Consider the following 27,594-nt stretch of genomic DNA (forward strand, 5'->3'; position numbering starts at 1 on the left):
TGGTGTGTTTTGCATTTCGCCGACATTTTTTTTTGCAAAACGACATTTCTTATTGCTCAAATCGTAAATTCTTAGATTACTTAAGAAATAAATTATGGGGTTTTACCTGCCAAAACAATAATTGATTACGAGGCACGGTGTAGTGGGGGCTCCGGAAATTTAGACCACCTGGGCATCTAACATGAACCTCAATCTAAGTACACCTGTGCTTTCGCATTTCGCCCCTTTTTCACCACGGCGGGTATGTTTGTGCAGGGTTAGTGCAGTGCTAGTCAGGTGTTACAGCAGTGTTACAGCAGTGTTAGAGCAGTTACAGGAGCGTTACCGCAGTTATAGCAGTGTTAGTGCAGGTGCAGTGCAGCCTCGGTGCGGTATCAGAGCAGCCTCAGAGCAGTTCCAGCCCAGTATCAGCCCAGTTTCGGCACAGTGTCGGCGCTGTGCCAGTGCGGTGCCAGTGCAGTGTCAGTGCAGTGTCAGTGCAGTGCAGTTGATAGTGTATCAGTGCATTTCGCCCCCATCAAAAGCTGCGTTTCAAGCAGAGGTGTTAACGATAACTGCGTTTCTTATTGCTCAAATGGTAAATTGCTAGTGTACTTTAGGAAAAAGCGCATGACAGACGCAATTTATAAAATCATCAATGCTACGTGCAGCCACAAGTATTAGTATTCGTACAAATATATTCTACTTTATATGAACAAGACCGCTGACTATGCTTCGTCTCAAGGATACCGTTGTTAGATACGGGACCTATTCCTGAGCCTCCGAGTTCACCAGACCACATCGAATCGCGTCACAGAAAATTAAGGAGCGCAGAAGCACATCTACCCCGTTCTCGAGGCACGGCACGTGCAAACGAGTTGGCGTCCCCCAGCTCGTGTGCCGCAGTTGGAGCTATTCACTACTTGACTCTTCCCGAAAGTGAAGCGAGAGCCTGGTACTGTTCCAGGTAACGTGGGTCCCGAGGCAAGACGGCTGTAATGCACCGTGAAGACCTGGTAGTAATCCCCCCCCCCCCCCGTCCGCCTTGGTGACGGTAGTTGCAGACCGGGAAGGCAATACCGCAGAGAGAAGTAAGTCCTCGGACAATTGGGGCCCAGGAAGCGACACTCTCCGCCGGGTGTGACACAATCGCATGGGCGCCTACCGTTGGCCGAAAATGACGACACCTGAGCGGGCTCGCCGACTGGCCGAAAATGGCGTCACCTGAGCGGGCTCGCCGATTGGCCGAACGTGACGTGACTTCGAGACACTGAAGGGCTTAAAGCCAGAGTCTGGGAGCAGCAAGAGAGCATTCCTTCATTCATCTCTTTCGAGAATCTTGCCATGGGCCGCAGCGTCCGAGTTGCTGCCGGCCCGTAGTCACTATGACTTAATTTCTTGGTCCTCTCACTGTGAATAATGTAAATAAACTTCCAGTTTTCTCCTCGACGTCCTCTTCAACCTCGCCAAACTCCCACACCCAAGGGCAAAGCCCAAAAATCGGGGGGACAGCAATTGGGATCGGCCTCCAGATCCAACACCGTTAAAACTTGTTCTTCTCTAGTCATGTAATTGAGATAAAAATAGAATTTATTGAGGGAATGCAGACGACCACCTTAGGTACACGCAATGCACAGGATTGTAAAGAAAGCATTGAAGAAACACCACTGAACACCTCACTACACATCTACCGATTCTACAGCTTTTATAATACTTAGAAGCGAAATATCAGCTAAGAACAACTGTTTGTCCCTCCAACCACAGGCTTATGTTAAACCACTCACAGCGCGTCGAACACGGCATCGTCACGCTGATTCTTTACCATCTTATAACAACCGAACTAACCTCTAAGGTTTCCTTCTTCCCGCGCACTGTAACAGATTGGAACACCCTGCGATTATCACAATTCATAAACACCGATTCTACTGAACGCATGTGTCTTCAATATTAACGGTATTGCAATTGCGGCAAGGCTTGTTACTGTTTTCGTTTTCCTCTTTTACATGTGAATTTTGTTTGATACTTTCCACATCTTCCTTACTCTATTTTCAGTATTTTGCAATAGTCGCTTGTTCAACTTCTGGTACTATATTTCCCCCCTCTCGCGATAGTGGTTGCAAGTGCTCATATATGCGTGTGATACTGATCTAATGTTTGTCAAGCTGTCTTCCTTGAATGTATGTACCTTCTCTTAATCTTACTTAGTCGTGGCTTTCATTTTTTTATATTTACCTACGTTGCATTGCTAATGTATTTTTTTCATAAGTGTATGTATATGTTATATGTGTATATGTAAATGTTTATATATTTATGTATTCTGCCCCTCCTGCTTTGGCTCCCATTTGGGCCTGCAGTATTGTATGAATAAATAAATAAATAAATAAATAAATAAATAAATAAATAAATAAATAAATAAGTGTTTGCCGACGAAGACAAAATCTGTTAAACTGTATGCTTGCTACAAATATTTCCGAAGGCCAATTATGGAGGATCATGGAGGGTAGCCAAAAAGAAAATCTAAGCTACCATCGACCTGAGTATGACAGTTACTTTGTGCAACTTTGGGACTTTCAAGGTGTGATAAATGATATGAACTGGACAATATTGAGAGTTACACCACGACAGAGACGCAAGAGCGCAGAGAAGGACAAACTGAGACGACAGATGAGCACTAACCATGAACAAATGTATTTTTCTAATAAATTTATGCATTTCAGCGCCATGATTTGTCATATTGGCGAACCAGGAAGCCCAAACGTCTAAAAATATTAAGGGCCGTTTAGGGGATCAAATGTATGAACCTTAATAAACCACAACGTACGCAGCATAATGACGACTGTCTACAGACCACAAGCCAGTATTTCAAAATACATGCACGCAAATAGGTAATGATATAGACTGATAAAAGAAGAAGAGTTCCAGACTAGCCATCAGTCTCGTGAAGCTGCATAGAAGTGCCAGTTTAGGCGAAGATATTGTGACGCACAGTCCAGTGAGCGCAGGTAAACAGTCAGCGCGGCGAGCACGACTAAACTGCGAGAACTTTATTGGCCAAACTTGTGCCTTCAAACAAAGTAAATATGATTCTGGGGCGGTGGTAGCAGCAGGTGCGGTTGGTTGCGGCAAAATCGTGTGCCAGTGCTTACGGTTCGCCTCTTTCATGCGTGGAACATTGTGTCCTTTATACGCGCTCGGGACTAAGAGTTTGAGTATATAAAGCGTATCGCAATCATCTATTAGCGCACCTACAAAGAGGCAAGTATTACCTTTAGTAATAGTACGACAGCGTTTTGGATGTATGCGTTTTATCGCACCGCGCCAGCGCTCTCTCGTGATTGCAGAATCATCATAAAGCCACGCAACGAAACTGAACAATCGAGAGTGCATGACACTCGCGTTGCAATAACAAGGACCACGGTCCGTGTGCAGCAAACCTGCTGGTGATTAGAAATGAAAGCGCATGCGGTCGGAATTTTTAATTATAAACGGCAACGTATCGTTGTTCTTGAAAAGGAAAAGAATAAAATGCGTGCATTTTAGCACTTGTAACATACGGGGGCTAATTTGAACGATAACGGTGCTTACCAGGCGTTGTTGAGCGGGTGCAGACGAAGATAAAGTGTTAGGTTAGGAAGGAAGATAAACGTGGACATTCAAAAAAAGATAACGCGAACAAAAAAATATAAGGAGAAAAAAAAGAACAAGAGGCGTCGCATAAAGCGTTAGAATTGAAGTTGGTAAACGAAGTAGGGGGGTGATTCTAAATACGACAAATCTGTTATTCGCAACAAAGACCAATATTTAGCAAACAAAGTTCGGCAAAGCGTGCAGCTGAGAACCTTCCAAGTAACGAATCGGCTGTCAATGAGGAAAGAAGACGCCTTCGCGGACGGTAGTGAATTCGAAATAAGGGGTAATCGTAAGTCAGTTGTAGAAGCCTTCGCTTAACAGTTGCCAAAGTCATTTGAGAGATGGTAAAGAAGGGCACATTTCAAAGTTTGATAGAGCAGAAACCGAAGCGTTATTAAACATAATCTAAACCACCACCAAAAATTGCCTGGGTTTCATTGCATACGTCCCGCGTTTGTGCTAGTAATACGAAAGAGACGGGGCAATGATACAGTAGATGGAAAACATATTCGCGGGAAATGAGCAGAAAGGTTGAATATGAATGATTTTACGGGAAAGAAGGAATGTGAAGTGGAGGAAACACGGAAAGGAAAAAAATGAAGGATTAAAACACATTAGCTGACCAATATATGGAAGGATAGCAAAGTAGCATAGTAAACTACGTCGATATTCTTCTAAAATATGTAGTCAATGATTTCAGGTAAATGAATGTGGCCATTCGATTAAAATCTAGATGCCTATGAACCTGGTGAAATTCTGCTTGTAAGGCATCTTAGAAAAGTTGAGAATATGTTCTGTGTGTAAGCTCGTCATCAATATGAAAGGGAACTAATTGTTAGCGCTTGCAACTCATGATGTGTGCTTCCGAATTGAGGAACATCAAAGGTAATTCGCTTTCCAGTGGGGCATTTAGTCTCACTGACCACTTGACGGTATGCAAGTGACGTTGCATACAGGCAAGCACGAAACGTTGCCGCGACGTCTATATTTTGGAAAAAATGGAGCGTGGAAAATTTTCACGGATAGAAAAGTCTCCAATAAGGCACAAGAAACCTGCGTTTACAGTGAGCGAAACCAAACTTAGGAAAATGCCACCACTTGTTTTCTCACCACAAATACTAGTTCAGGTCACGTGAGTACCTGATTTGCTACAAGGTTTTGGATGCAGTCAACTCAGGTATATAAAGTGAACGACTGTTTAGTTACAGTCATGTTATCCGAGCAACTTACCCGTCATACGTATTATGTGAAAATTTTCAAAAGCAGGTTCTAAATAAGAAATGTCGCTGGACAGGCCCCTGACATCAAATCTGAAAGGTGTGTTGCAGGCGGTGTGGATGTTTTAACGCGTTGCAAGCCTTCCACAAAGGTACTCCCGATCGGATGTGTTTCATCGTTTCTGAAAGCGAACTCGTTATCACTTTTACCCTCTGATAAAGATGGTTTCGTTGTCCTGCCGCTGGGTGACTTCAATGCGAAGGCCACCCTTGCCGTTGATTTAGTTTTTAAAAGTGATGACAGAATTTCCCGTGCAAACGTGAAATTAAAAGCAAGAAAACTATGCAAATCCCTTAGCAAAAGGGATTTGCAGGGAAAGCTAGCAAAAGTAATAGAAAAAACTAAAAAGCCAAGCTAAGATATTTTCTTTTCAGCTAAGACGCATCAGAATTACTGCCCTCTGCGGGTTACCGTAACTAATACGGCGACTTGGCAGAAAGCTGTTGGCTTGTTTTTGCCAGATAAACTAAACTTTATAATCATTGACGATCATTTTCTTGTTAGAGATTCTGTTGAAGGTATTAGTTTAGGAGAGAATGAAAAGGGACTCAAGATGTTCTCGATCGACATTAAACATCTGTACCATTCACTTCCACGTCACAAAATGCTACTGGTTGTTGAAGAATACATTGATGACTTTGGATCAGTTGGCTTACAGAATGCTGCAGGTGTTTCTATTAGCGGCTTTCTTGAATGGCTAAACTTCTACTTGAAATCAACTTACGCCTCATGGAATGAACAAAATTACATACAAAGGAACAGTGTTTGTATAGGATCATGCGTAGCGCCGGTACTAAGCGATATTTATCTAGCTCATCACGATCGCAATATTCATGGTCAACTAGCCGCGTCCCCTGTTGTCGAAGTGTGCAGGTTTCTGGACGACTACCCGATATTTATTGAATGTACTGATCACGCTTTTCAGCCTGCTGTTTTGAAGTCTTGGATGTCTTCAAGAAAGAGCTGGAGCCTCTAGAACTTACGCATGATGTCCACATTGATGACTCGTTGCGCTTTCTAGATCTCAGGCTGTGCCTTGCTAACAAACATGTGCGCTGGTGCTTCGAACCAAGAAGTAAGAAGCCACTCTTGCTCTTCAACTTAGCACACTCAAAGCTCGCTAAACGAGGTATTATAAAGTTCTCTCTCGTTAACAGCCTCAATAAATCTTGCCCACATGAGATGTAACATAGTCTTGCTGCACAGGTTGATCGCCTTTCTTGGGCTGGCTACCCTTCGGCCTTAATTTCAGCCATAGCGGAACACCTTCTGAGGCGCACAAAACGTTATGAGCCCGCTTAGTCAAGGAACCAGCTGGCTGAAAGACGCAGGTTTGCAGTGCCACCGTATGTGCATGATGTCTCCCATAGGCTAAAGAAAATTGGGCAGGGTGCAAGAACCAGTCGTTTTATCAGCCCCGAAAAGTTGGCAAGGCGCTGTAAGCGTGTAAACACGCCTAAATCACATCAGAGTTGTTGCTCTTTCGGGCACAGAAAACGTTTTGTGAAGTGCACAACAAATGTAGTCTACCGAATTTCCCCGTCTTGCGGCATTAAATATGCTGGAGAGACTGTTAGGTGCTCAAACGATCGTCTAAGAGAGCACTGTAACAAAAATATAAATTACGGGGTTTTACGTGAAAAAACCCCTTTCTGATCATGAGGCAAGCTGTAGTGGAGGACTCTGGAAATTTCGACCACCTGGGGTTCTTTAACGTGCACCTAAATCTAAGTACAGGCTTTTTCGCATTTCGCCCCCATCAAATTGCGGCCGCCGTGACCAGGATTCGATCCCGCTACCTCATGCTCAAGCACTCTAACAACGTCCACAGCACTGTACAAGGTCACTTGGGCATCCATTGACGGGACTGTGGCTGCGTGCCAGTCTTTGAAGATACTGAAGTTTTAGCGAGACACAGCTCATAGCTCACCCGGCAAATTGCGTAAGCTGATATTGTCACGTGGTATTGACGGTGAAGAAAGCAGCCAAACTAAGAAAGTTGAAACTAGCGTTTTGTTGGGCAAGCTTCTGCCCTCAAGAACAGGCAACACTCAAAGAACGGCGACAGCGGCGAACACAGATGGCGATCGTCGAAAATCTGATCAGTGGTTCAAGCGCGTCGGCTTTGATACATCACTCGTCGAATGTTTCAGAGTAATCGATGGGACCCGGGTGCCTCCCACAAAGTTCTACACTGTTCGCGTCGTGCACACAAGCGCTCAGATTACACAAGGTTCGGTCACAGACAGGGGATGTAAGCATTGATAACATTCGAGAAACTTCAGATGCGTGTAGGCGCTTCCTGCGCTTCGCGATAACATTTGTTAGGCGGTGAAACATGTCACCCGATGAAGACAAGTACACGTGTCAATGTCCCTGTCTTAACAAGCATCGACCCGATGCTGCAAATGAAAGTGATAAAAAAAAACAGTCGTAGCAAAAAGAACAACAAAATAAGGAAGTTCCTCAGCGTCCGTAAAATGGTTTAAGATGCACCACGTGGACCCCTTCAGATCACGCGCGGCGCTGCTGTGAAGGCGAAATGTCGTCTGATATGACCTCATAGTCCAATGCGCCAATACGTCGAATCACCTTGTAGAGTCCGAAATAGCGTAGCAATAGTTTCTCACTCAGTTCTCATCGGCGTATCGGGATCCAACCCCAAACACGGTCGCCGGGCTGGTACTCGAGGAAGCGTCGTCGGAGGTTGTGTCGACGGCCGGTACGCTGCTGGTTCTTGATCCGTAGGCGGGCGAGCTGTCGAGCTTCTTCGGCACGCTGGAGATAGGTATCGACGCCAAGATTCTCTTCGTCAGTGATGTGCGGCAGCATGGCGTCGAGCATCATCATCGGGTTCCTACCGTAAACCAGCTTAAACGGCGTGATCTCTGTTGTTTCCTGCACTGCCGTGTTGTAAGCGAATGTTAGGTACGGCAGGACGGCATCCCAGGTCTTGTGTTCGACGTCGACGTACATTGCCAGCATGTCGGCGTGGCTCTTTTTCAGGCGCTCTATAGGACTACTCGTCTGTGGGTCGTAGGCAATTGTCCTCTTGTGGCTTGTATGGCTGTACTGCAGAATGGCATGGGTGAGTTCTGCTGTAAACGCTGTTGCTCTGTCGATGATGAGGCTTTCTGGGGCGCCATGTCACTGCAGAATGTTCTGGACGAAAAAAAATTTCGCCACTTCGGCTGCGCTGCCTTTCGGTAGAGTTTCAGTTTCAGCGAAGCGGGTGATATAGTCCGTCGCCACGATGATTAACTAATTTCCGGATGTTGCTGCCGGAAACGGTCCCAGAAAATCCATCCCGATCTGCTGAAATGGTTGACAAGGAGGTTTGATGCCCTGTAGTAATCCTGCTGGTCTTATCGGTGGTGTCTTGCGTCGCTGACAGTCTCGGCATGCCTTGACGTAACGGGCGACGTCGGCGGTCAGACGACGCCAGTAGTACCTTTCCTGTATCCTCGACAGCGTTCGGGAGAATCCGAGGTGCCCAGCGGTTGGCTCGTCATGTAGGGCACACAGTATTTCTGGACGCAGCGCTGACGGAACAGCAAGAAGGTAGCTGGCGCGAACTGGTGAGAAGTTCTTTACGAGCAGGTTGTTTTGTAATGTGAACGAAGACAATCCGCGCTTTAATGCCCTAGGTACTACGTCGCGTTCCCTTCCAAATACTCGACGAGGCCTTTTAGCTCCGGGTCTGCTCGTTGCTGTTTAGTGAAGTCTTCTGTGCCTATTATTCCGAGAAAGGCGTCGTCATCCTCGTCATTCTGCGGCGGCGAGTCAATGGGGCCGCGTGAAAGGCAATCGGCATCAGACTTTTCGTCCGGACTTGCAGGTTACAGTAATATCATATTCTTGCAGTCTTAGGCTCCACTGCTCCAGCCGTCCTGAAGGTGCGTTTAAATTTCCTAGCGAACACAAGGCGTGATGGTCGCTGACGACTTTGAATGGCCTGCCATAGAGGTAAGGGCGAAATTTCGCTGTAGCCCAAACAATGGCGAGATTTTCCTTTTGGTTGTAGAATAATTGCCTTCCGCTTTTGACAACGTCCAGCTAGCGTAAGCTATCATGCGTACAAGTACGTTTTTTCTCTGGACTAGGATGGCACCGAGTGTCAAACAAGTACACACCGAATGTCACCGGATGGCACCGAATGTCAAACAAGTACACGTGTCAATATCTTTAGAGAACTCGGTAGTATGTGCGTTAGTGCTCCCTCTATGGCGCTGACCCCTAGTGAAGTCACGTATCTAAACAGATAGAAACCGCAATGGTTTTTTTTTTCAAGGGACCATGCTTTTAGTACAGTCACTTGCTGTTAAAACACCCCTTATGACGGCCTTTTATTTTTTGCGCATGCTGCCTCTAGTACATATACACACGATGGGGTAACGCAGCTAGATATTGTTGGAAGCAGCGCTGTGTATGTCGTCTCTCACAGCCCTTGTCCTGCGTGCTGTACATTACTTTTTGATGAATAAATTTTTAGTCCACAAATGATATTACGTACAGAACCGTGTCTCGGTATTATTGTCCAACAACAATGACCTGACGCGCATTCGATCTCGTGGTCTCAAGATTACAAGATCGAGCCTCAAATTCAATCTCTGTAATTTATTCAGATTGAATTTCCTTATTTACTCACGGTTACGACCCCGCATTATTCCGCCTTCTCGACATTTAACGCCATCGGCTATGTGGGTTTCAAAGAACGCTGCTTCTGGGACTAGTTCGCATTTGCTTTGAGTTAGTATTTGCAAGCCTTGTCGTCACACATGTGTCTTTCGTGCGCGTCTTATCTGCTGCAAATGTGTCTTGCAGTAGACGTGGTTTAATTCTATCAGTTATTTTGGTTCCTCTTAAGCTTTTTAGTGGTACGAGCATCAAGCGACACTCTTAGTTCTTGCGCAGAGCTTCCGGTTCACCTCCTGAGACGGCCGGAGACTAAATTAAATATAAAATCAGAAAAGAAGCAATAAAATAGTACAGTACAATATTCGCGGGTTTCATTGTAGGTTTGATATCAGAACATAATTTTAGTTACAAGTTGAGTTACCGAAGTGTGTGGAATTAATACAATTAGAAATTAGTGATTACCGCACACCATAGCACACAATCGTAGACTTTAGAGACCCACCACGTGAGCACGACTTTGGCGAAATTCCTGGAAACACGAAAGTAGAAAGCGGAAGTAATGGCGTCACTGATGAAATCACACACAAGAAGGTGGCCTGATATTTAACCGGCTAATTAATGGAAAAGCGTTGCCTCGCACAGACTGAACACCTGCCTAGCATAGTGGATGTGACGTCACTCTCTCCTCTCTCGCGGCGCTCAACTGCTTGCTCGCAACAGCTGCGCGCGCGCGCTCTTTACAAGCTGTGACGTAAGCACTGTAATGTGCGCTTCGTGCGCCGTTCGCTGGGGGGTTACGCCTCGCCGGGTGACGCGCGCTGTGCTTCCTCCTCGCCCGGTTATCGTGCCAGGGATAGACGTTCGCCCGCTTAACCAAAAGAACACCAATGCCGAGGTGCGAGTGCCACTAAGAGACACGTAAGTGAAAGATTAAGATGGTCTACTATTCTTGTTACCTCCAAAGAAGTTGCCCATGCAAGCGCGTTCAAACTGGAGAGCTTTCCATCACGCGAGTTGGCGGTATCTTATCGATGAAGAAATGGTCACGTTCCCGACAAAGTTGTCGTCGTGCGTGAAGAAATGTCTGTCGCGATTCACTAGCTCTCAAGAGAGGGGCTGTGCATGGACTAAGTTCGCTACTCTCTTCTCGCAGGTCAGTTACGAATTCACGGCTAGTGCAAAAGTATTTCGCTTATCTGCACAAGTAACCGAAAAAGATTAGATACACTGCACAAACAACAAACGTAGACCCTATGTTACTTAGGCGCATGCGGTCACAGGCTCGCAGAAAAATTATACAAACCCCACACGCTTCGGGAAACGGGAAACATGAGCAAGCAAGGCAAAATTACGCAGCACGAGGAGATGGGCGCTGAAGATTTTGGAGACAGATGCATCCCTGAGTCACCAGGATGAACCTTAAACAGGTAGCAGAAATTTTACTAGGCATTATAGAACGTGCTAAGCCACTAGAACCAGCTAGAAGCCGCTAGAACCAGCTAGAAGCCGCTAGATCCACTAGAAGCCATTATAGAACGCGACGTGATCGACCCTGTAGAAATGCGCCCCACTGAACTAATACTGTTCACTGTACGAAAAAAAGATGCGCATTGTGTTCCATGGCTTGAAACAAGCGCAGCGTTTTTTTTTTCGGGGACAGATATCGTTCCCGGACTGAATGGTAAGACGCGAAATTTTTGCGTGGCGCAAAGCATGTTTTCCTGTCGCCGACCAGATCAGCACCCGAAAATCTCTAAGTGTGAACAGGGCTTTAGAATGTGTTGACCTGGGGTGCGATCGGAGATCGTTCTTCGAAACGCACGTTCAGTTTCAGCTCACGCATATAGGCTGCGCCGAGTCGTTAGCCGTCGACTCAGCGCGGCCTCGGCCAACCGCGTGAGGTGAAAGTGAACGCAAACTGAACGCACTTTTGGAACAACGATCTCCGATCGTGTAGCTTATTGTTTTCATAGAGCTGTTATTCATTTTGATCACGTATAACTAGGAACGAGAACTTCAGGCAGAATGCTCATTTATTTCTTACCTCCTTATCGCGCCTATTTAGCATATAAACACTTACTATGGCTAGAAACATTTTATTGGCGTCATTATCGGGTATTTGAATGACTAGTTCGATGTTACTGCCTACATTCGATTTTGAGAGCCTACAAATGTTTAAGAGTTTTGTGCTAGCCTTGCCTTGTATAGAATGTTATAACTCACTGGGGAACTGGACTGAAGGCAGCCGATTGTTACCGCGAATGCTTTGCCGGTGTTAAGGCTCTTATTAACAGATTTGCGGCTGGCTAGTGCGCTTCTGTGAGAAGGGCTGAAACTGCTATACGCGAAGATACACTCGGAGGTGTCTTAACCTACTTGTGGGCTGAATTGATATCTTCAGCTGACGTCATCTGGAAACTTGAATGCCTAGTTGCGACTCTGACCACGAGTATGGGGCTAACATGGAAGTTTAAGAAAAGGTTCGTTGCCATCCCTAATGAACCTGCTGTTGTTCAAGCTATTTAAAAGCTTCAAACTACGCGGTACAAAAGTATCAGCTGTTAGGTATTGAAAGAACTGTTGCAGGTTTTGACCAGCGAACATTTTGCAATCCCATAGGGCAATAGATCATCAAACGTACCGAACGAGAAGTATGTGCCGGTAACTTCGGTGGATGTTGAGTGTTTGCCCTCATAAACCGATACCAAGCAAAAATAGGCACAACTTGAAACACGAAGATCTTGAGGTGGTGCGTGTTTGTGACTGCTTTCACAACTTCTCCCGCGGTTGTATGTCTAGGCACACTATATTTCAGATAAATCGTGCAGCCTCCTTTTATTGTATTGAGAAAATAAATGAATTTCACGAAACATGCATTTAATGGGTTTTATTTCTCGCAAAATCATAAGTTATCCTCAGATGGACAGGAGAAATTATTTTAGCCTATACACGGCTAATTATCGGTTTTTGGCGCCTACAAATGCGTAAGTAGCAACTATACTGCCAGTTAAAGGCGACTAAAAACAGCGATATTTAGTGTCTGAGGAACCGGTGTCTAGTTATGACAAGGTGTTTTAGGATTCTTTGAGTTTATTGAAAGGAGAAAAAGTTAGCGTTTTCCAACTCGTTTAGTGCGACACCCGGCGAATTATTTACAAGCATTACAAGAAGGAGGACTTGCTGAAGTTTGCTAGCTTTCTCGGTCTTTACCGAAGAAGTTACACATCGACCGAAAATTGATCATTAATTAGTACACTACCCTGCGCACACCGCAATCATATCTTTACCGATGTGGTAGGGTGCACTGGATAAATTTATGACCATCTGGCGTGGTGTCTGTAAATTTTCCTGAAAAGCGTTGGGATCACAGGCCGTAACGTTTTCCCTCGTCCGCGGTCTGGTTTCATCCCCGACTGTATGCCCACGTGTGCACGCGGAAGGAATATAAATCCCCTCGTATAGGGACATTTGATACACTAAGAAAAAAAAATGTTTCGAATCCACGCTGTTAATGTGGTTCGACAGTGGAGCTGTGAATAACTAGAACGATTACCCATTGAGACGTAGTCTCATATTAGTCACACGGCGACATTCACATGCACGTTACCCAATTGTTAGGCTGTAACGGTTCAACGGCTCACGACTTGGCTTGCGCCGCTACTTCGTGCACCAACAAAGAGTGGACCAGACTGATTAGAAATGCACTCAGCCGCACTTTCACCGCGCTTCGTATGCACGCTGGACATCGGAAGTCCTCACTATACGCGGCCTTCCCGTGGCACCGTCCCACCACAAATTCCTAGGCGGGTTCTTTTAAGCATGAAGGTGTAGTTACATCGCTCCCTTCTTCGTATGCTACACTTGCCGCATCCCGGCGATTGCAAAGAATACAGCCGCAATCTTTACTGGGAAACGCGGGCGGCGAACGCTATGCTCGAAGGCGATACTTCTGGTTCTATATTTACCCCGCACGACCGGCGCCGTCACTGCCAGGGAGGCGAGCGCCATCTGCTGGTGCTGCAAGAACCTCAGCGGCGCGCGCCTCCCGTGTTTTTTGCCTGCGAACACGACAGACCCATTGTGAGGTGGCCAATACAGCTTTGCTGCAAAAAAATTATCGCTCAAAATTTCGAAAATATTCCTGAGCCCTCAACTGAGGCGCACCCTGTGGCTGTGGGAAATCAAACGCAAGAGCTTATTTTATTATTTTCACTTTTAACAACAGCACATAACGCAGGGATAAAAGAGGGTGCTTAAGAAGTATTTCTGTGCAGCTCTATTCTTCCGCTTGCAGAGATTTAAAAACTGCACTCACTTCAGGGCTACCCTATCACTAGTCAACTGCATCACATTTCTTAGCGCACACGCACACACACAGGCACACATACAGAGGCACGCACGCGCGCAAGTTACCTCGTTTGGGAAGAGCGTATTGACGACTCTGAGCCACTTGAGTGCACTTGTCTCCGAAAGTGCCGTCATGAAAGCATCCAGCGAAGCACACGCTTCCTTGGAAAGATTGGTCAGTCGCAGGTGCTCCAGAGAGAGTTCCGTGAGTCGCGACCGCAACAGATGAGTGACAGCTGAGAAGAGCGCAACTGTGATCGCTGTATTAGTTAAATCTGAATCAATCAGGCAAAAGCTGCTCAGCGAAGAGATCCGCTTCACGGTGTTGCACATCAGTGAATCGAGGTTACGTTGTTCCCGTGGCTGAAGTCTTAACTGCGACAAGAATAACAAGAAAAAAATACATTATGTAAACCCCCGCCTTCAGTAGAGGCATCTGTATTATCCAACAGTTGAAACATCTGCGTTCTAGTAGTGGCAACAACGACAAATGCAGAGTTAAATGCAAGCGTTGTCGTTTCCTAACGAAACAATACCACATTCTACCTCGATATTGAACAGAGCTCAATCGGCCTATTTTAGGTTAGAAAGTTTGTTGGTTACGCTACAGTAAGGGAACAGCTTCTTCCTCCATCTCAAAAATAGAGAGTATTCTTTTTCTTCTTGGGCGTCCGAGACGGACTGCCAGAGACGGTATCCGCAAGTGAAGAATACTGCCTCTAAGTAAAGCGGCGATAGGTTGACTGGAAACCTAAGGTGGATAGAAGCAGACAGATGTAACTTGTATTTACAATTTCTTACAAGAAATTACCCATAGAAATGCAAGGTGGAACAGTAACACACCGGGTGACCCTATATCGGCAGAGCCGATGGTTTGTAGCACCGCGAGTCCGGAACGCTTGGTCGGGGCAACTGCACCACGTTTTCCATTCCTCGATACGCAGCCCCAAACATATACAGCCCGAACACCATCGAGTGGTTTTCAGTATATGGTCCACCGGTACGCCAATCGCCAATCTTGTACAAGCATCACCACGTGAGTGGTCCGCCGGCTATTCAAGCAGGATATACCCTTTGAGCGTCCCCTTTAAACTGGTGGCCGTAGGTTGCACCCCCAAGCTCGTGTTAGTATATAGCTTAATGTCTCACTTATTTTAAATAAAACGAAAGAAAAGGTAACCCCAAAGAATTCCCTTCACACACCTTTCTGAACCACATTTGGGAACTTTGTTTTTGTACATCTCCATTATTTGTCCTTTCCCTACTTTTCTGCCACCAATCTTCCAAAAGCCTCGTACTAATCTACTGGGTACATGTTTGCTTTCCCCATGCTCTCGCTGAACCCAGCGGCTTCAATGAGGCCAGTGGTGCCTAAATAGACCGCTGGGCAGATATCTTAACATTCTAATAAAACATGCTCCATTGTTTTCCTAGCTCTACCACAGGAAGCATATGCTTCTTCCTTGTATTTCGGCTTATAAGTGCGTGTTCTAAGGCATCCTGATCTCTATTTAATTAGTAATGAGTCTCCCTTTAAGCTAACAATAATTGCTTCTTTCCCGATTTCATTTCTTGCTCTTATGTAGTTACTCGTAGCAAGTTTATGTTACATTGCCGACACCCATGAGATTGCCGTAGCCTCTCCGAGTTTCCGCATGACGTTCTTTGTTGCTCACCATACCCGTCTAGGAATTGCTGGCAAGCTTCCTAGTTATTTTCCTCTACTGTGAATCAATGTTTCTCCTGTACAAATATCTGAACACTCTCCCAGCCCATTTACTTCCTTATTCCTCAGTCATTCTTAACAATCAATTTTACTTAGAGCTTCCCTCCCTTCAAAACTTGTCCAGCCGATTTCAGCCTCGGTAGCTTCATTTGTAGAAGGGCAGCGGATTGGGCGAGTTCGTGTTCCATGGTAAGAGTAAAATTCAAACAGCGCTAGACGAGAGGACCTCTTTCTGGTCCTGTCGTCTAGCGCTGTTTGAATTTTACAACTTCATTTGTAGTCTTGCCGTGAGCACCCAATGCGAGGCGTCCTACTTTCCTCTGGTGGTCATCGAGTCCAGATTTTAACCCTCACTTCAAGCAAGCAGTCGTGTTTCGAAATAAAAGTTCTGGAACCCTTACACCTTTCCACATACTCCGGCGCACCTCGTACCCATTGTATCCCCATAGCCCTGTGTTTCAGTATGGCCGCATTTCTCTTCCCCTTAACTGTTATTGCATTTTTTCTGTGTTTCCATATATCTATTTCCATCTTTTATGCATATAACAACGTATTTATATTCGTTACCGCGAGGCATTCCCTAGCCCTGTATTGTCACTGTATGTTCGTTGTTTTTATTCAATACCACAACAGCACATTTCTGAACGCTAAATTTAAGAAGTAACTTATCGCCTTGCTGTCCAAAGATATTAGCCAAACACTGCCTATCACTGCTTCTTTGCTATGAACACAATGTTGCCCGCATAAAGCAAACCTGCAAGTTGCTCTTCTACTACTGTACCCGCCTGTTTGTATAAAAGATTAAACCTAGTATTACCTCCTTCTAGCGCCCTTTCCGTCCACACCATGTACATCGTAAACAGCAGTGGGGATAAAGCGCACCCCTGCCTCACTCCCTTGTTGATATCAACTTTCCCCTCGCTTCCATTCAACACAAACTGTATTTTCTAAGTAAATATCTCAAAATCTGTATATAATCGTCAGCTAAGCTTTCCCCTTCCAGAATATTCCACAAAATGTCCCCGCCTACGTTGTCATATGCTCCTGTAATGTCTAAAAAAAACATATATAATGGCCTCCTTCGTACTCAGGATATTTCAATACACTGAATAAGGACAAATAAGTTGTCATCCAGACGCCTACCAACTCTGAAGCCATCCTGAAGTTCTCCCAATATGTCAGTATGTTCTGCCCATGCTTGCAGCTTCGATTTGATAGCTTGCACTGCTAACCGTTATATTACCGATGTAGGGGTCAGCGTCTATATTAACAAATTCTCTATTTTTCCCCCTATCTTTATAACTTGAATTCATTCTACTTCGTCGCCAATTGTCTGGCATTCGTACGTCTTCTAACGTTTTTTTCCGCTGCTTTCAACAGAGCTCACTTACACTTTTACCATAGTTCATTAATCAACCTAACGGCAACCTCGTATAGTAGTACAGCTGCGCACTTAAGAATTTGCTCTTCGGCTTTCTTCCAGTTCAAATTTGTCAGCGCCTGCTCCTTTTCCATCTGGTGTCCTTTCAAGCATTGTCAGGCGAAATATTTTCTAGACTCGTGGTGAAGTTTTTGTCAGCAGACCTGACCACCGGAGTGTACGCCGAAGCGTCATCACGCCATACGAAGACAGTTTAAAGACAGATTAAAGAATTAAAAACGATTGAGAATGACAGTTAGTGAATGATAACGTTATAATAGAGATTGGTAGAGGTTAATAATACTAGAAATGACCAACATTGACTATTAATGACTTATTAATTACTATTAAAGACTAGGAAAATACCAATATGTCTATCGACGAATTGTAATGAATACAATTGATTAGAAATGAATAGAAATGCTTAGTGCCGAGTAATGACTAAGAATTACTTCAGTGACCTGTGATGTCTACTGATGACTATGACATGACGAACATGTTTAACGACGGCTTGTAATGGACCACGATTGACTACAAATGACTAAAAATGCTTAGTAGTGAGCAGTAATGACTACTAATGACTGAAATGACTTGTAATGGCTAGTAACGACTCCAAATGACCAATATGTCTAACGACAACTTGTAACAAATACAATTCGTTACAAATGTCTAAACATGCTTAGTAATGACCAGTAAGGGCCAATAATGAATTTTGCTTTAAATTCAATAACTTTTAATTTATCAAGACATTGACGACCTTAACTTGAATACTAACAACGCAGTATAACAGGACGCGAGAAAGGGACAGATAGGGCTGCTTATGTAGAGAATAGATTATAATTTTCTCGTTCGAATTTAACACGCCTGTGATACCAGTTGTGTAATGTGTCCTTCACCTCGTTCCTCCTATTATCATCCCTCATTGTGACCCTAGTTCTTCCCCTCTTCGCCTTCCCTTACGTAAAGTAGCAGGCCGGATGCTCCATTATACGGCCGACCTCTCTACATTTTCCAGTCATTAAAATACTTCTTAATACAAGGAAATGGTTTCCAGCAAAAAAAATTTCTTCACTCTTATCAGCTTACATAGGAGACCCAGACTAAAACTGCCACTTAAGAGGAAGCTGTAACACAGCGCTAACTCCAATTTTCCTTTTCGAATGGACACATGTAGAACGCCAACTTTTATTAAGGCCGGAACCACTACTCCAATGGCAACATAATTTCCGAACTGGGAACAGGTAAATTTTAGTGTTTGTAGCAAGCAGCATTGAATATAGTGTCGGGAGGTTTTATAAAAGGTTTGTTGAAAATCACTGGATGCGTTGAAGAAGAGATTTGCCGATGGTGAGTGGATGCTGTAGTTTCTAAGGTAACATGAGAAATGAAAAGTGAGGTATCCTGAAGAACTGCCAAATCTAGAGACACGTTCGAAATTTGTAGGGAATTTTCCAGAAAAACATGAATAAACTGGGTTCGGAGACTGCAAATGACTAATAAATGCAATCTTAAAATTAGATTGCCATTACGAATAAATATGTCTCAAATGAACGAAATCGTTGAGCACACACGTGTCTTCTCGAACGTAAATATTGCCCATTCAGGAGGAGCTCATAAAATTAGAGCATAGCATCTAAATCACTGAGAAATCGAAGAAGTATGTAAAGTTAGATTTAATTCTCGAGTTTTACATGCCAAAATCCCGGTAAGATTACAAGACACGTCGTATTGGAGGACTCCGAATTTATTTTGCCCGCCTGGGATTCTTCGCTGTGCAGCCAATGCTCCAAACAAGGGCATTGTTGCATTTAGCTCACATCGAAATATGGCCGCCGCCGCCACAATTCGAAACCGCAACCTCGTGCTTAGCAGTGCAATGTCAAAGCGACCACTCAACCACGGTGAGTGTAGAGCGCTCCCAAGGAAAAAAAAGCTCGGGAGGTACGAAAGATATGAAGAGCTATGGCTTCACCTTACGAAACGCGCAACAGTTGAGCGCCACTGTTAAACTGATCTTCTCAATAGTATAATTAATAAGCTTCAGAACGTCCTTTGAAAGAATATATATTGGCTACACCTAATTAGAAGTAACTAAACCACGGGGCTTTGCGTGCCAAAACCACGATATGAGTTGGCGGCACTCGAGGCCAACAAAGTGTGCTCCGTGCCAGCGTGGCGCGTGTCTCTGCCGTGCGTTAATCGTCCAGTGCTCGAGGGTGATTTCTGCTTAAAGAACTTTGTTGAAAGACTTTCGGGGACTCATTTCTAACATGCAGGCCACTAGTCAAGCACTCTGCTTATCAGAGTGCAAGGGTTTAGGCTATTCATTTCGATCTGTGGTGTCGCATTTCTCACAACGCACTGTAGTTTTCTTATGACACTGGCAACAGATAGCTAGCCTGTCGTGTAGAATCACAATTTTGTCCAATCGGGCCAATCAATTTGGTGTTTTCAGCAAATATTGTTCGCTCCCTGAACGCAATGACTCCTCAATCGGCTCTTCAAATGTGAGCAGGTCAGCGTCATCCCTTTCTACGCGGTAGTGCTAATACGCATTCACACACATAAAGAAGGCATGCAAGTATCGAATAATACTGCTTCTTGCTCTTACAACGGCGCAGTATGTTGCAATGGTTTAGTTAAGCCTCAAGACTCCATCCTTGTTAGATTATACTGGTTGATTCTGAAAGGCGTCGATTCCTGACCACGACATTTAAGTAACTTTCTATCTAATCTCTTATTACCACGTGCTTGGGCTCCCCACACTGAGTGTTAGACGTGACTGCAGCAGTACTGTGGCATTTGCAGTGAGAGACGATTGCAACAGACTGACAACTCGGTAACCAAAACCTTGTGCCCATAATTTTAAAATTGCTTCAACAAAGTTCACTAAGACTGCCGTAGCTTAGGAAACACGCACAAAACAGAGCACCTGAAAGCACATTTCATGCACATTCCAAGTACATATTACACTGGTGGCCATAGCAGTTGGCGTTATGTGCAAGAAAAGTGACCACTTCATCTACGAGAAACTGTGAATGTATCTATTCCAGACAGATATGCATCTTTATGCATTAGCGTGTTGCAGGACTAAGTGCTCAGAGAACACGTTCAGGTCATGGTAGCGCCTACTCTCTGCATACTTTGACATTTTACTGGTGCTTCAGTGACAAACAAGTAGCCACACGGTTCTAAGTTGTGCCTACTTCTTTACCCATAAGAGTGCTGTCCGGCGAATAGTTCGTGCCCGTAGCCTATTCATTACTGCTTTGCTTCTCTCTTACTACTACGGCATACTTCCAGGCGGAATAAGGGAGAGTGCTGCGTGCACCTTATCACAAGGGTCAATGGTTGAAAATTATCTTCAGCCTTTCGCGGGCAGGCGGTTTTTGTTTGCGATAGCCTTATCAAAAATTATCTGCCCTCCTAAGAGGATGAAAACAAATCACGGTTGCTTTAGTTTATCTGCGGTAGGATGTTTGATGCCCCATTACTATAGGTTCCCGAAACCGCATCTAATCTGCCTAATCTCCTGCATATAGGTCAATGCTGGTTCAAATGCTGCAAGTCACGAAATCGTAACTACAGAGAATAGATAGTCTGCCGCACGTACATTTCGTCCCATATGGACATGTAGTCATGTTCTTGCCAACAATCAATCAATTACATTTCAATTCTTATGGGTAACGTTTTTACCATGAGGTGGTGACTTCACGAAGTCCCAATGTTCACGACGTTGCGAGGCCCATTACGTAGAAACAACTTAGCACACACTTACCAAAGTTTGCACAGAGAAGAGATATGACCTCCTAGATAACGGCTGTCAAATGCAAGCTTTTACACAAGAAATGTTAGGAGTTACTGCCAACGGGATAACTGTACTACATGTAGGACACTAGGCATATATTGGTTAAGCGTGAAGAGCCATTCTATAATTTTTTTTTTCATTGTGACAAATATCTAATCCCGATGATAACCTCCCATCTTGCTCCAATTAGTGTGTTCATATGCAAATCATTTGCCACACGTAAGCCACGCCTGATGAGTTGGTAACGAGCATGCATGTTTCACGCTTGCATTCTTCACATCCTCACCTATCCCTCTCATTTTACGATATTTATACTCCTTCCAATTGTTTCTCCTGTTCGTCGCTCGTTATTCTTTTTCTACGTACGTTTCGTATTCTAGTGCCGACATGCATAGTGTCCCTCCTGGTGGCTATTTCCAGTTTGCTCTCTTCTTCGTCTCTTAGGTTTATGGGTGCCGACCAAAGAAGTCACTAAAAAATATGCTGCAGTAAGTGACTGACAATGGTGGAGAGGGGCAGGCAACCGTAACAGACACAGTTCACATGCGATGAACATGTGAACTTCGGCATGCGAACATAACTACGACATGGTACAGCTACGCATTGAATAAAATCAAAGAGATAAGCCTGTGGAGATTTCAGACACAAACCATTTCTTGCCTCATCCTAGCCACATTTCTGTAGGTAGGTAGGTAGATTTACGTCTGACCTCGTTTTAACGAAAAGAAAATTACGGTGTGACCAATAGTCGAATTGAAGCTCATCCAAAGCAACAGTCCACAACTTACCACTAGGCCACAATCCCACGCCCACATTTCTGTCAAAAGCCTGCCAACTCCTTGAAACATTTTGCTAGTGAGTCCCTATGCCCTGTCTCTTGTTTCTTCGTGGCATACGACGTTTTAGGGTGCTTCCTTATTATGTACGATCTCCGCGATCGGCCACATACCCCAGTACTCTCCTCGTAGTAGACAAGGACATGTAAAAGCTGTGCGACGCCTTGCCGGTTTCATCAGGCCAAGTTAATTACGCTTTAACGATTCTTCCCCGCAGTAGAAGCACCATCATTGTGCTAACATACACCACATGACATACACATGGGCACGTACGATTTCAAAACACTCAGTTGCAAATCATGTCACAGTCTTTCCCTAACTGCCGTTGAGTTCCGGTGTCGAACCCTACAACTCGCAAGTTTAAATTTGAGTTAATTTCTACCGCAGAAATCGTGCGATTGCCGCCATACGATTGCCTTCAACATGATCGTCGTCGTGCTGTAGACGTCAAACACTCGTTCGTCCGCGATACACACACACAGCAAATGGATTTACACCAACACATTGGTCCGCCTGGTAATTTGCAGAAGCAAGGCTGAGTAATCAGGTACCAGCACATTGCTTCGCATAAAACTGATTCCAACAGTGCGCGGGACCTGGCCATTTTTTTTGCATTTCTTTTTCTGTTAGCATTTCTGAAAGCGAAATGGGCCGGATTAACGTCGAAGTTCAGATTTAAAGGGCTAAAAAGTCGGGAATTAAACCCATGACGTCGTGCTCAGCAGCAGAATGGCATCCCAAGATTATGATTTAAGGAAGGGAGATAGAGAGAGCAGGGAGCAAGAAAACGCAGGGAAATTAACCAGACTAAGTCCAGTTTGCCACCCTACGCATGGAGAAGAAGGTGGGAGAGTGAAGGAGAGAGGATATTCCGTCTAACCGCACTTCCACATGCACTAAGTTAGATGCAGCATGCATGCATTCCGACACTCGTCCGTTGCCTTCAGGTACTGAAGAAGCACTCGAATGGCTTTCTTGGCTGATGAAATGCGAGGCCAGGCTCCCAAGACATTTGCTTCTGCAAATGTCCTATCGTCTCGTCTGTTCAAGGTACACTGGAGAGTCTGACATTGATCATCGAAGCGAGAACAGTGGCACAGAAGACGACTTATGGTCTCTTCAAACTTGCACTTAGAACGCATCGGCGAGTCCGCTTTTCCAATACGACAGTTGAAGGAGTCAGCGAATGCTACTCATACATACAGCCGATACTGAATTTTTGCGACACATTGTGAAAGGTTTGCCGGTAATGTAAGTTTCAGTGATGGGTCGAGGCTGTTTCAGTGATGGCCAGTAAATGAACGCGGTAGCAAGAGCGAGATTGCGAATCCGTTTTGCAGCGTTTACTCTCGATAAACGTATAAGGAGTGTCGGTGCTCCAGCCTGGCCACATAGGCCAGCGCCATTGGCCACGACATGATATATTCTTTCAATGGCTGCAGTGAGATTGCGGCATTGTTAGTCATCACCTTATGGAAAAGAAAGTTAACCAAGAACCGATAGTACGACTGCTAACGAGCTGTAACGACGTTTATGGCGGAGAGCTTAGAAGACAAAGTTCTAAATATTTATTTACTATATTGCGTTGTTGAGTACGTAACTTCTTTCCTGTAGAGACGAACTCTCAGTGGAAAAAAATACTGATGAAATATTTGCTCCGAATATTACATGATGTGGATCACTGTGCTGGAATTACAGGGCCAACGTTCTTTATATTATGTGCGGGAACCTCAATGTAACAATAATCTTGTAAGCATACCTGAAGTATGTCGACGCAGCGGTGCCTAGTGACGATGCAGTGGAGGAATATGATCGCTGTCACCATGTGGGGGTCTCTCTTGATTTGTTCATCATTGTTGAAGCTTGTGTAGCAGCGGACAGCAATTTTTCCCGGCCCGACTTCAGTCAAATCAGCCCCTATGTAGTACAGCAGTTCATTCAGTGCTGAAAGCTGCTTGAGAAGGTGGCAGGTCCTCGTCTGGCTGTCGGTGCAGTGAACAGGCAGCAGCTGGCTTGACACGCTGGCCTCTGTTCCGAAGTCCACTAGTCTTCTGGCTAGTGCAGATACATCCTCTACTTCCGAGTTCAGTAGCTCCATGTAAAAATCGTCGTCCAGAAAAGCGTTCGAGACCTGTGGTCGTTCCATCACTTCCTGCGAAAATATAAAACACCGAAATATAGAAGCATCGAAGTAAGTCTAAAATATACTGGTTTTGAAAGTTATAGGAGCTTATAGTTTCGTGGATAACAAGCACGAAATATCTCGCTGAAATTGTTTAGCAATCGCGGCAATGATAGGTGGGCAAATATTTTTCTTCATTACAGCGACCTCTTTGAGAGACTACGTACAAATTGTTTGTGCCTCATTTAGACCAGTATGGGCGCGCTCGGAACTCCCAACATATCTTTTGAGGAAATGCCATGTTTCAATGATAGTTTATTTATTTTTCTTCTATAATCTTCCGTACGAATGAACTATCGAACCCATAACTACACCGTCACAGTGCATAGTCCAAGAAACCGTGAATAGAAACAACTTCGAGGACACCTATGCGCTTCTTATCCGTTGTGAATGCGAAAGCACAAATGACCAATTGAACGTCACTGACCGGTACTTCGATTTATGAACTCCTTGAAGGCAAGCGAGCCCGTTGAGACTGTTGACTAGCGCCTCCTAGATAGCACAATTCCGCGCATCTTGGTCTGTGACATCATGCTACCGTATAATCTAATGGGGACACTCCCGTATAAGCCTAAGTAAGCCGCGGTAATTTTGACGGGGCCGCTTTCGTCGCGCGGGGCTTGGCAATGAGCGCTTCGATGTTCGTTGTTCGTATCAAAACGAGCCTGAGGTGCTCGTTTTGATATTTCTACGAAGGAGATGTCGCAGCGAATATTCTGCCACTCCCAAGCCGGTGGAAGCCGAGTAGGAGCCATTATGACATTCTATAAACGAGGGACTCCTGTTGTTTCTCAGAGTGCTTACAACTGGAGGGACAGAGGAGGCTGGATGGCTGGACGGTTACAGAACAGCCTGAAAGTGGACATGTCGCGAATAGTAAATTTACATGGATGCTGAATATCTGATTTGATTTTCAGGGCGTAGCCGAAAGGTAAAATGTCCTTTGTAGATGTGGGCACCTTCTGTCAATTCCCCAGGGTTTGCGGGACAAGACCTTCAGTATATTCGCTATCTTCATACACATCGCTTTCAGATAGTTGAAGTGGGGGATAAATGTAAATTTATCGTCCAAAATGAGGCCCAAACTTTATGCTCATGGCTGACAGGTACCTCTTGTCGATTAAGATAAATAGAGAGGTCACGTAATGTGCCCTTCTTTTCCAGAAGAGAACAGACATGCTTTTTTACTGGTTTACTTTAAACCCATTCTCGCCAGCCCCGATACACAATTTATTAGGCCCAAGCTGTACATGTTCATGAAAGATAGGAATGCTACACGATTTAAAACCTACTTGTACGTCATCCCCATACACAGAATAAAATATACTGTACATGGTATGATATTACGGAGAGAGTTCATTTTGCAACAAATAGAGTGCAGCTACGCACACTACCTGGTGGTACACCTGCTTCCTGTGCAATTAGACGAGATAGCACATCACCGACCCTAACACGGAACGTGCCGTTAGACCCGTAAATTTGCATGAAATTACGCAAATCGCCTGGGATTCCTGTTTCAGCCAGGTCAAGGAGAATTCCGAAACGCCACGTGCTGCAGTATGCCTTCATATAAATAAATACTCACAGAAATAACTGCTTATGCACAAAAACATCGCGAATATTCCTCTCGATGCGGACAAGGTGATCAGTTGCGGATCTACGTCCCCTGAAACAACACTGTAGTGGGTCTAATAGTTTGTTACTTTCCAGAAAATTAAGCAGACACGAGGGAACCATTTTGTCAAACCGTTTATATAAGCAACTTGTCAAGGCTATACGCCTATAACTGTTGACCGAAGTTAATTATTGCTTCTTTCTAGGCGGAGGGAATGCAGCCGGCAGAGAACACGGAGTAGGAGAGTGACAGTAGTGTTTTGTGGCTTTGAGGGTGTAGGTGCGATAATTTCATACACTATTCTATTGGTTTCTGAAGCGGACTTGTTAGAACCGTTTAGTGCATCCTGAAATTCGTACATGTTGAACGGACGGTTGTCCAGCTTATTTCTAGTTCCTTTCGGATCCAGGGGCAGTTACTTCGCTTGTTGCAGGTATCTGATAAATGTATCTGAGTATTGGGATGAGCTGGAAATCATTTCAAAATGTGCCCCTATAGAATCAGCTTGGTCAATATGTGTGTCACCTTTTGTGTTTATTAATGGCAGAGGATGAGTTTCGCGGCGTTTTATTATGTTTTCCCTGTTCCAGGTTTTGTTTAGACTGTATATGAATTAATGCTAGATAAGTATTTTTGCCAGAGAGAAACGAAGAGCGAAAGGCAGGAAGTGTAACGAAGGACCTGCCTGGTTGGCTAACTACACTTTGGGAGGGGGAAAAGGGAAGAACAGATAAGGAGAGAAAATAACAGTAACAGTCATTCAGTCAGTCGCAGTGGAATTTCCATTGTCATTTTTTTGTCAGCTTTCTCTTTTGGCACGGCGGCCTGTTTTCCCACCTTCAGACTTTATTTTCTTGAAGCTTATCAAATTATCGGTAGTTGGATTCGCTAAGGTGACTCCAAGCCTTACTTTGATTTTTTGAGGGCTTCCTTCCACTCCTCCTTCCACCAGAGAATATGTCGTTTAGAGGGTGACCACTTCGTTTCCAGGATGCATCTTGTTGCAGCATCAGTCATAAACGCTGTCAAATATGACACTATATCATCGATAAGGCGAGTAAAGATGTCTACCCAGGTCATATGTGTCAGCTTTCTGTACCGTTTTCAGTCGGCACAGTGGACATTTCAATGGGACAGAATTGGAGAACACTCATCGCTTTTTCTTCATTTCAAGGCAAGTGGAAAATTGCCACTCCCGTATGGATTTCTGATCACGTTCCAGTCCAAGTATGGCAAAAGTGTACTTAATGCAGTGCTTAAATCTATAAATGGAAACGTTTTTTCTTTGCCACGCTGTAGAATGTGGGCTCTTTCTTGTGTAGTAAGCAAGCGCTTGTGGAGAAGAACTTCTCTAATAATCGACCTCTCGCATTACATCGAGGGTCTCCCCAGATGGTGGCATGTGTATTAAAATCGTCTACTACAACGTAGGGTTCGGGAAGCTGTGGTAAAGCTCCCGAATCCCGGTTTGGAAAGTTGATAACTAGGACGAATGTATAGAAAACTAACGGTGATTTGCTTATCAAACAACACGGTTGTGATTGCAACTGCCTGAAAGGTAGTTTGCAGCTTCAAATTCTGGCAGGTGACACCATTATCCACCATTATGGCCACACCACACGACTAGGCACGGGCATCGTTGCGGTCTTTGCGATAGAGGGCATATTGTCAGAGAAAGTGTGTGACGGATTGAGGTGTGTCTCTTGAACAGAGAGCACCCTTGTATATAACTTATGTAGCATTTTCTCAATGTGATGAAGATTATGTATCAGACCTCACAAATTCCGGTGTATTATTTGTGTAGCCGTATTGGAAGTGTGTTGTGCTGTGTGTAAAGGTAAATAAATTTATGCCACGGGACCTTTCCAGGTCCCTTTCCAGGTCCCCTGCGCAGCTGCGCTCCACGCAGCTGCGCCGTTTCTTAGGTGTCTGAGGTGCCTGACTAGTGCTGCTTCCATCCAACGCCTCTTTAGAGGTGCTGGCACGACGCCCACTCGACATGAACATTAGGATTTCTTTGGAAGGGGGGGTGGCTATCTGCACGCGTGGTGACCCTGGGACCGGCAGGCTCGGAGCTCTGCTGCCCCTCATTCCAGGGCACAGAACAGCACTGGGCTCCTCCTGCCGGACGAGCT

At 44.8% G+C, this 27,594-nt stretch overlaps 1 protein-coding gene across 4 annotated transcripts in view; it reads right to left on the minus strand.

Annotated features, from left to right (window-relative positions):
• The window catches only part of LOC139057611 (NLR family CARD domain-containing protein 3-like), a 123,030-nt gene that overhangs the window by 70,295 nt on the left and 25,141 nt on the right, over positions 1-27,594 (minus strand). For 3 of the 4 annotated variants that reach the window (XM_070536145.1, XM_070536146.1, XM_070536143.1), the window contains exons 2-3: positions 23,422-23,814; positions 13,939-14,247 (exon numbers count right to left, since the gene is read on the minus strand). In XM_070536145.1, the coding sequence (XP_070392246.1) occupies positions 13,939-14,247; positions 23,422-23,808 (696 nt within the window). In that variant the 5' untranslated portion in view covers positions 23,809-23,814. The remainder of the gene's footprint in view (positions 1-13,938; positions 14,248-23,421; positions 23,815-27,594) is intronic. The other variant, XM_070536147.1, reaches the window with a different exon arrangement.

Source organism: Dermacentor albipictus, chromosome 3, assembly GCF_038994185.2.
Source record: "Dermacentor albipictus isolate Rhodes 1998 colony chromosome 3, USDA_Dalb.pri_finalv2, whole genome shotgun sequence".
NCBI lineage: Eukaryota > Metazoa > Arthropoda > Arachnida > Ixodida > Ixodidae > Dermacentor > Dermacentor albipictus.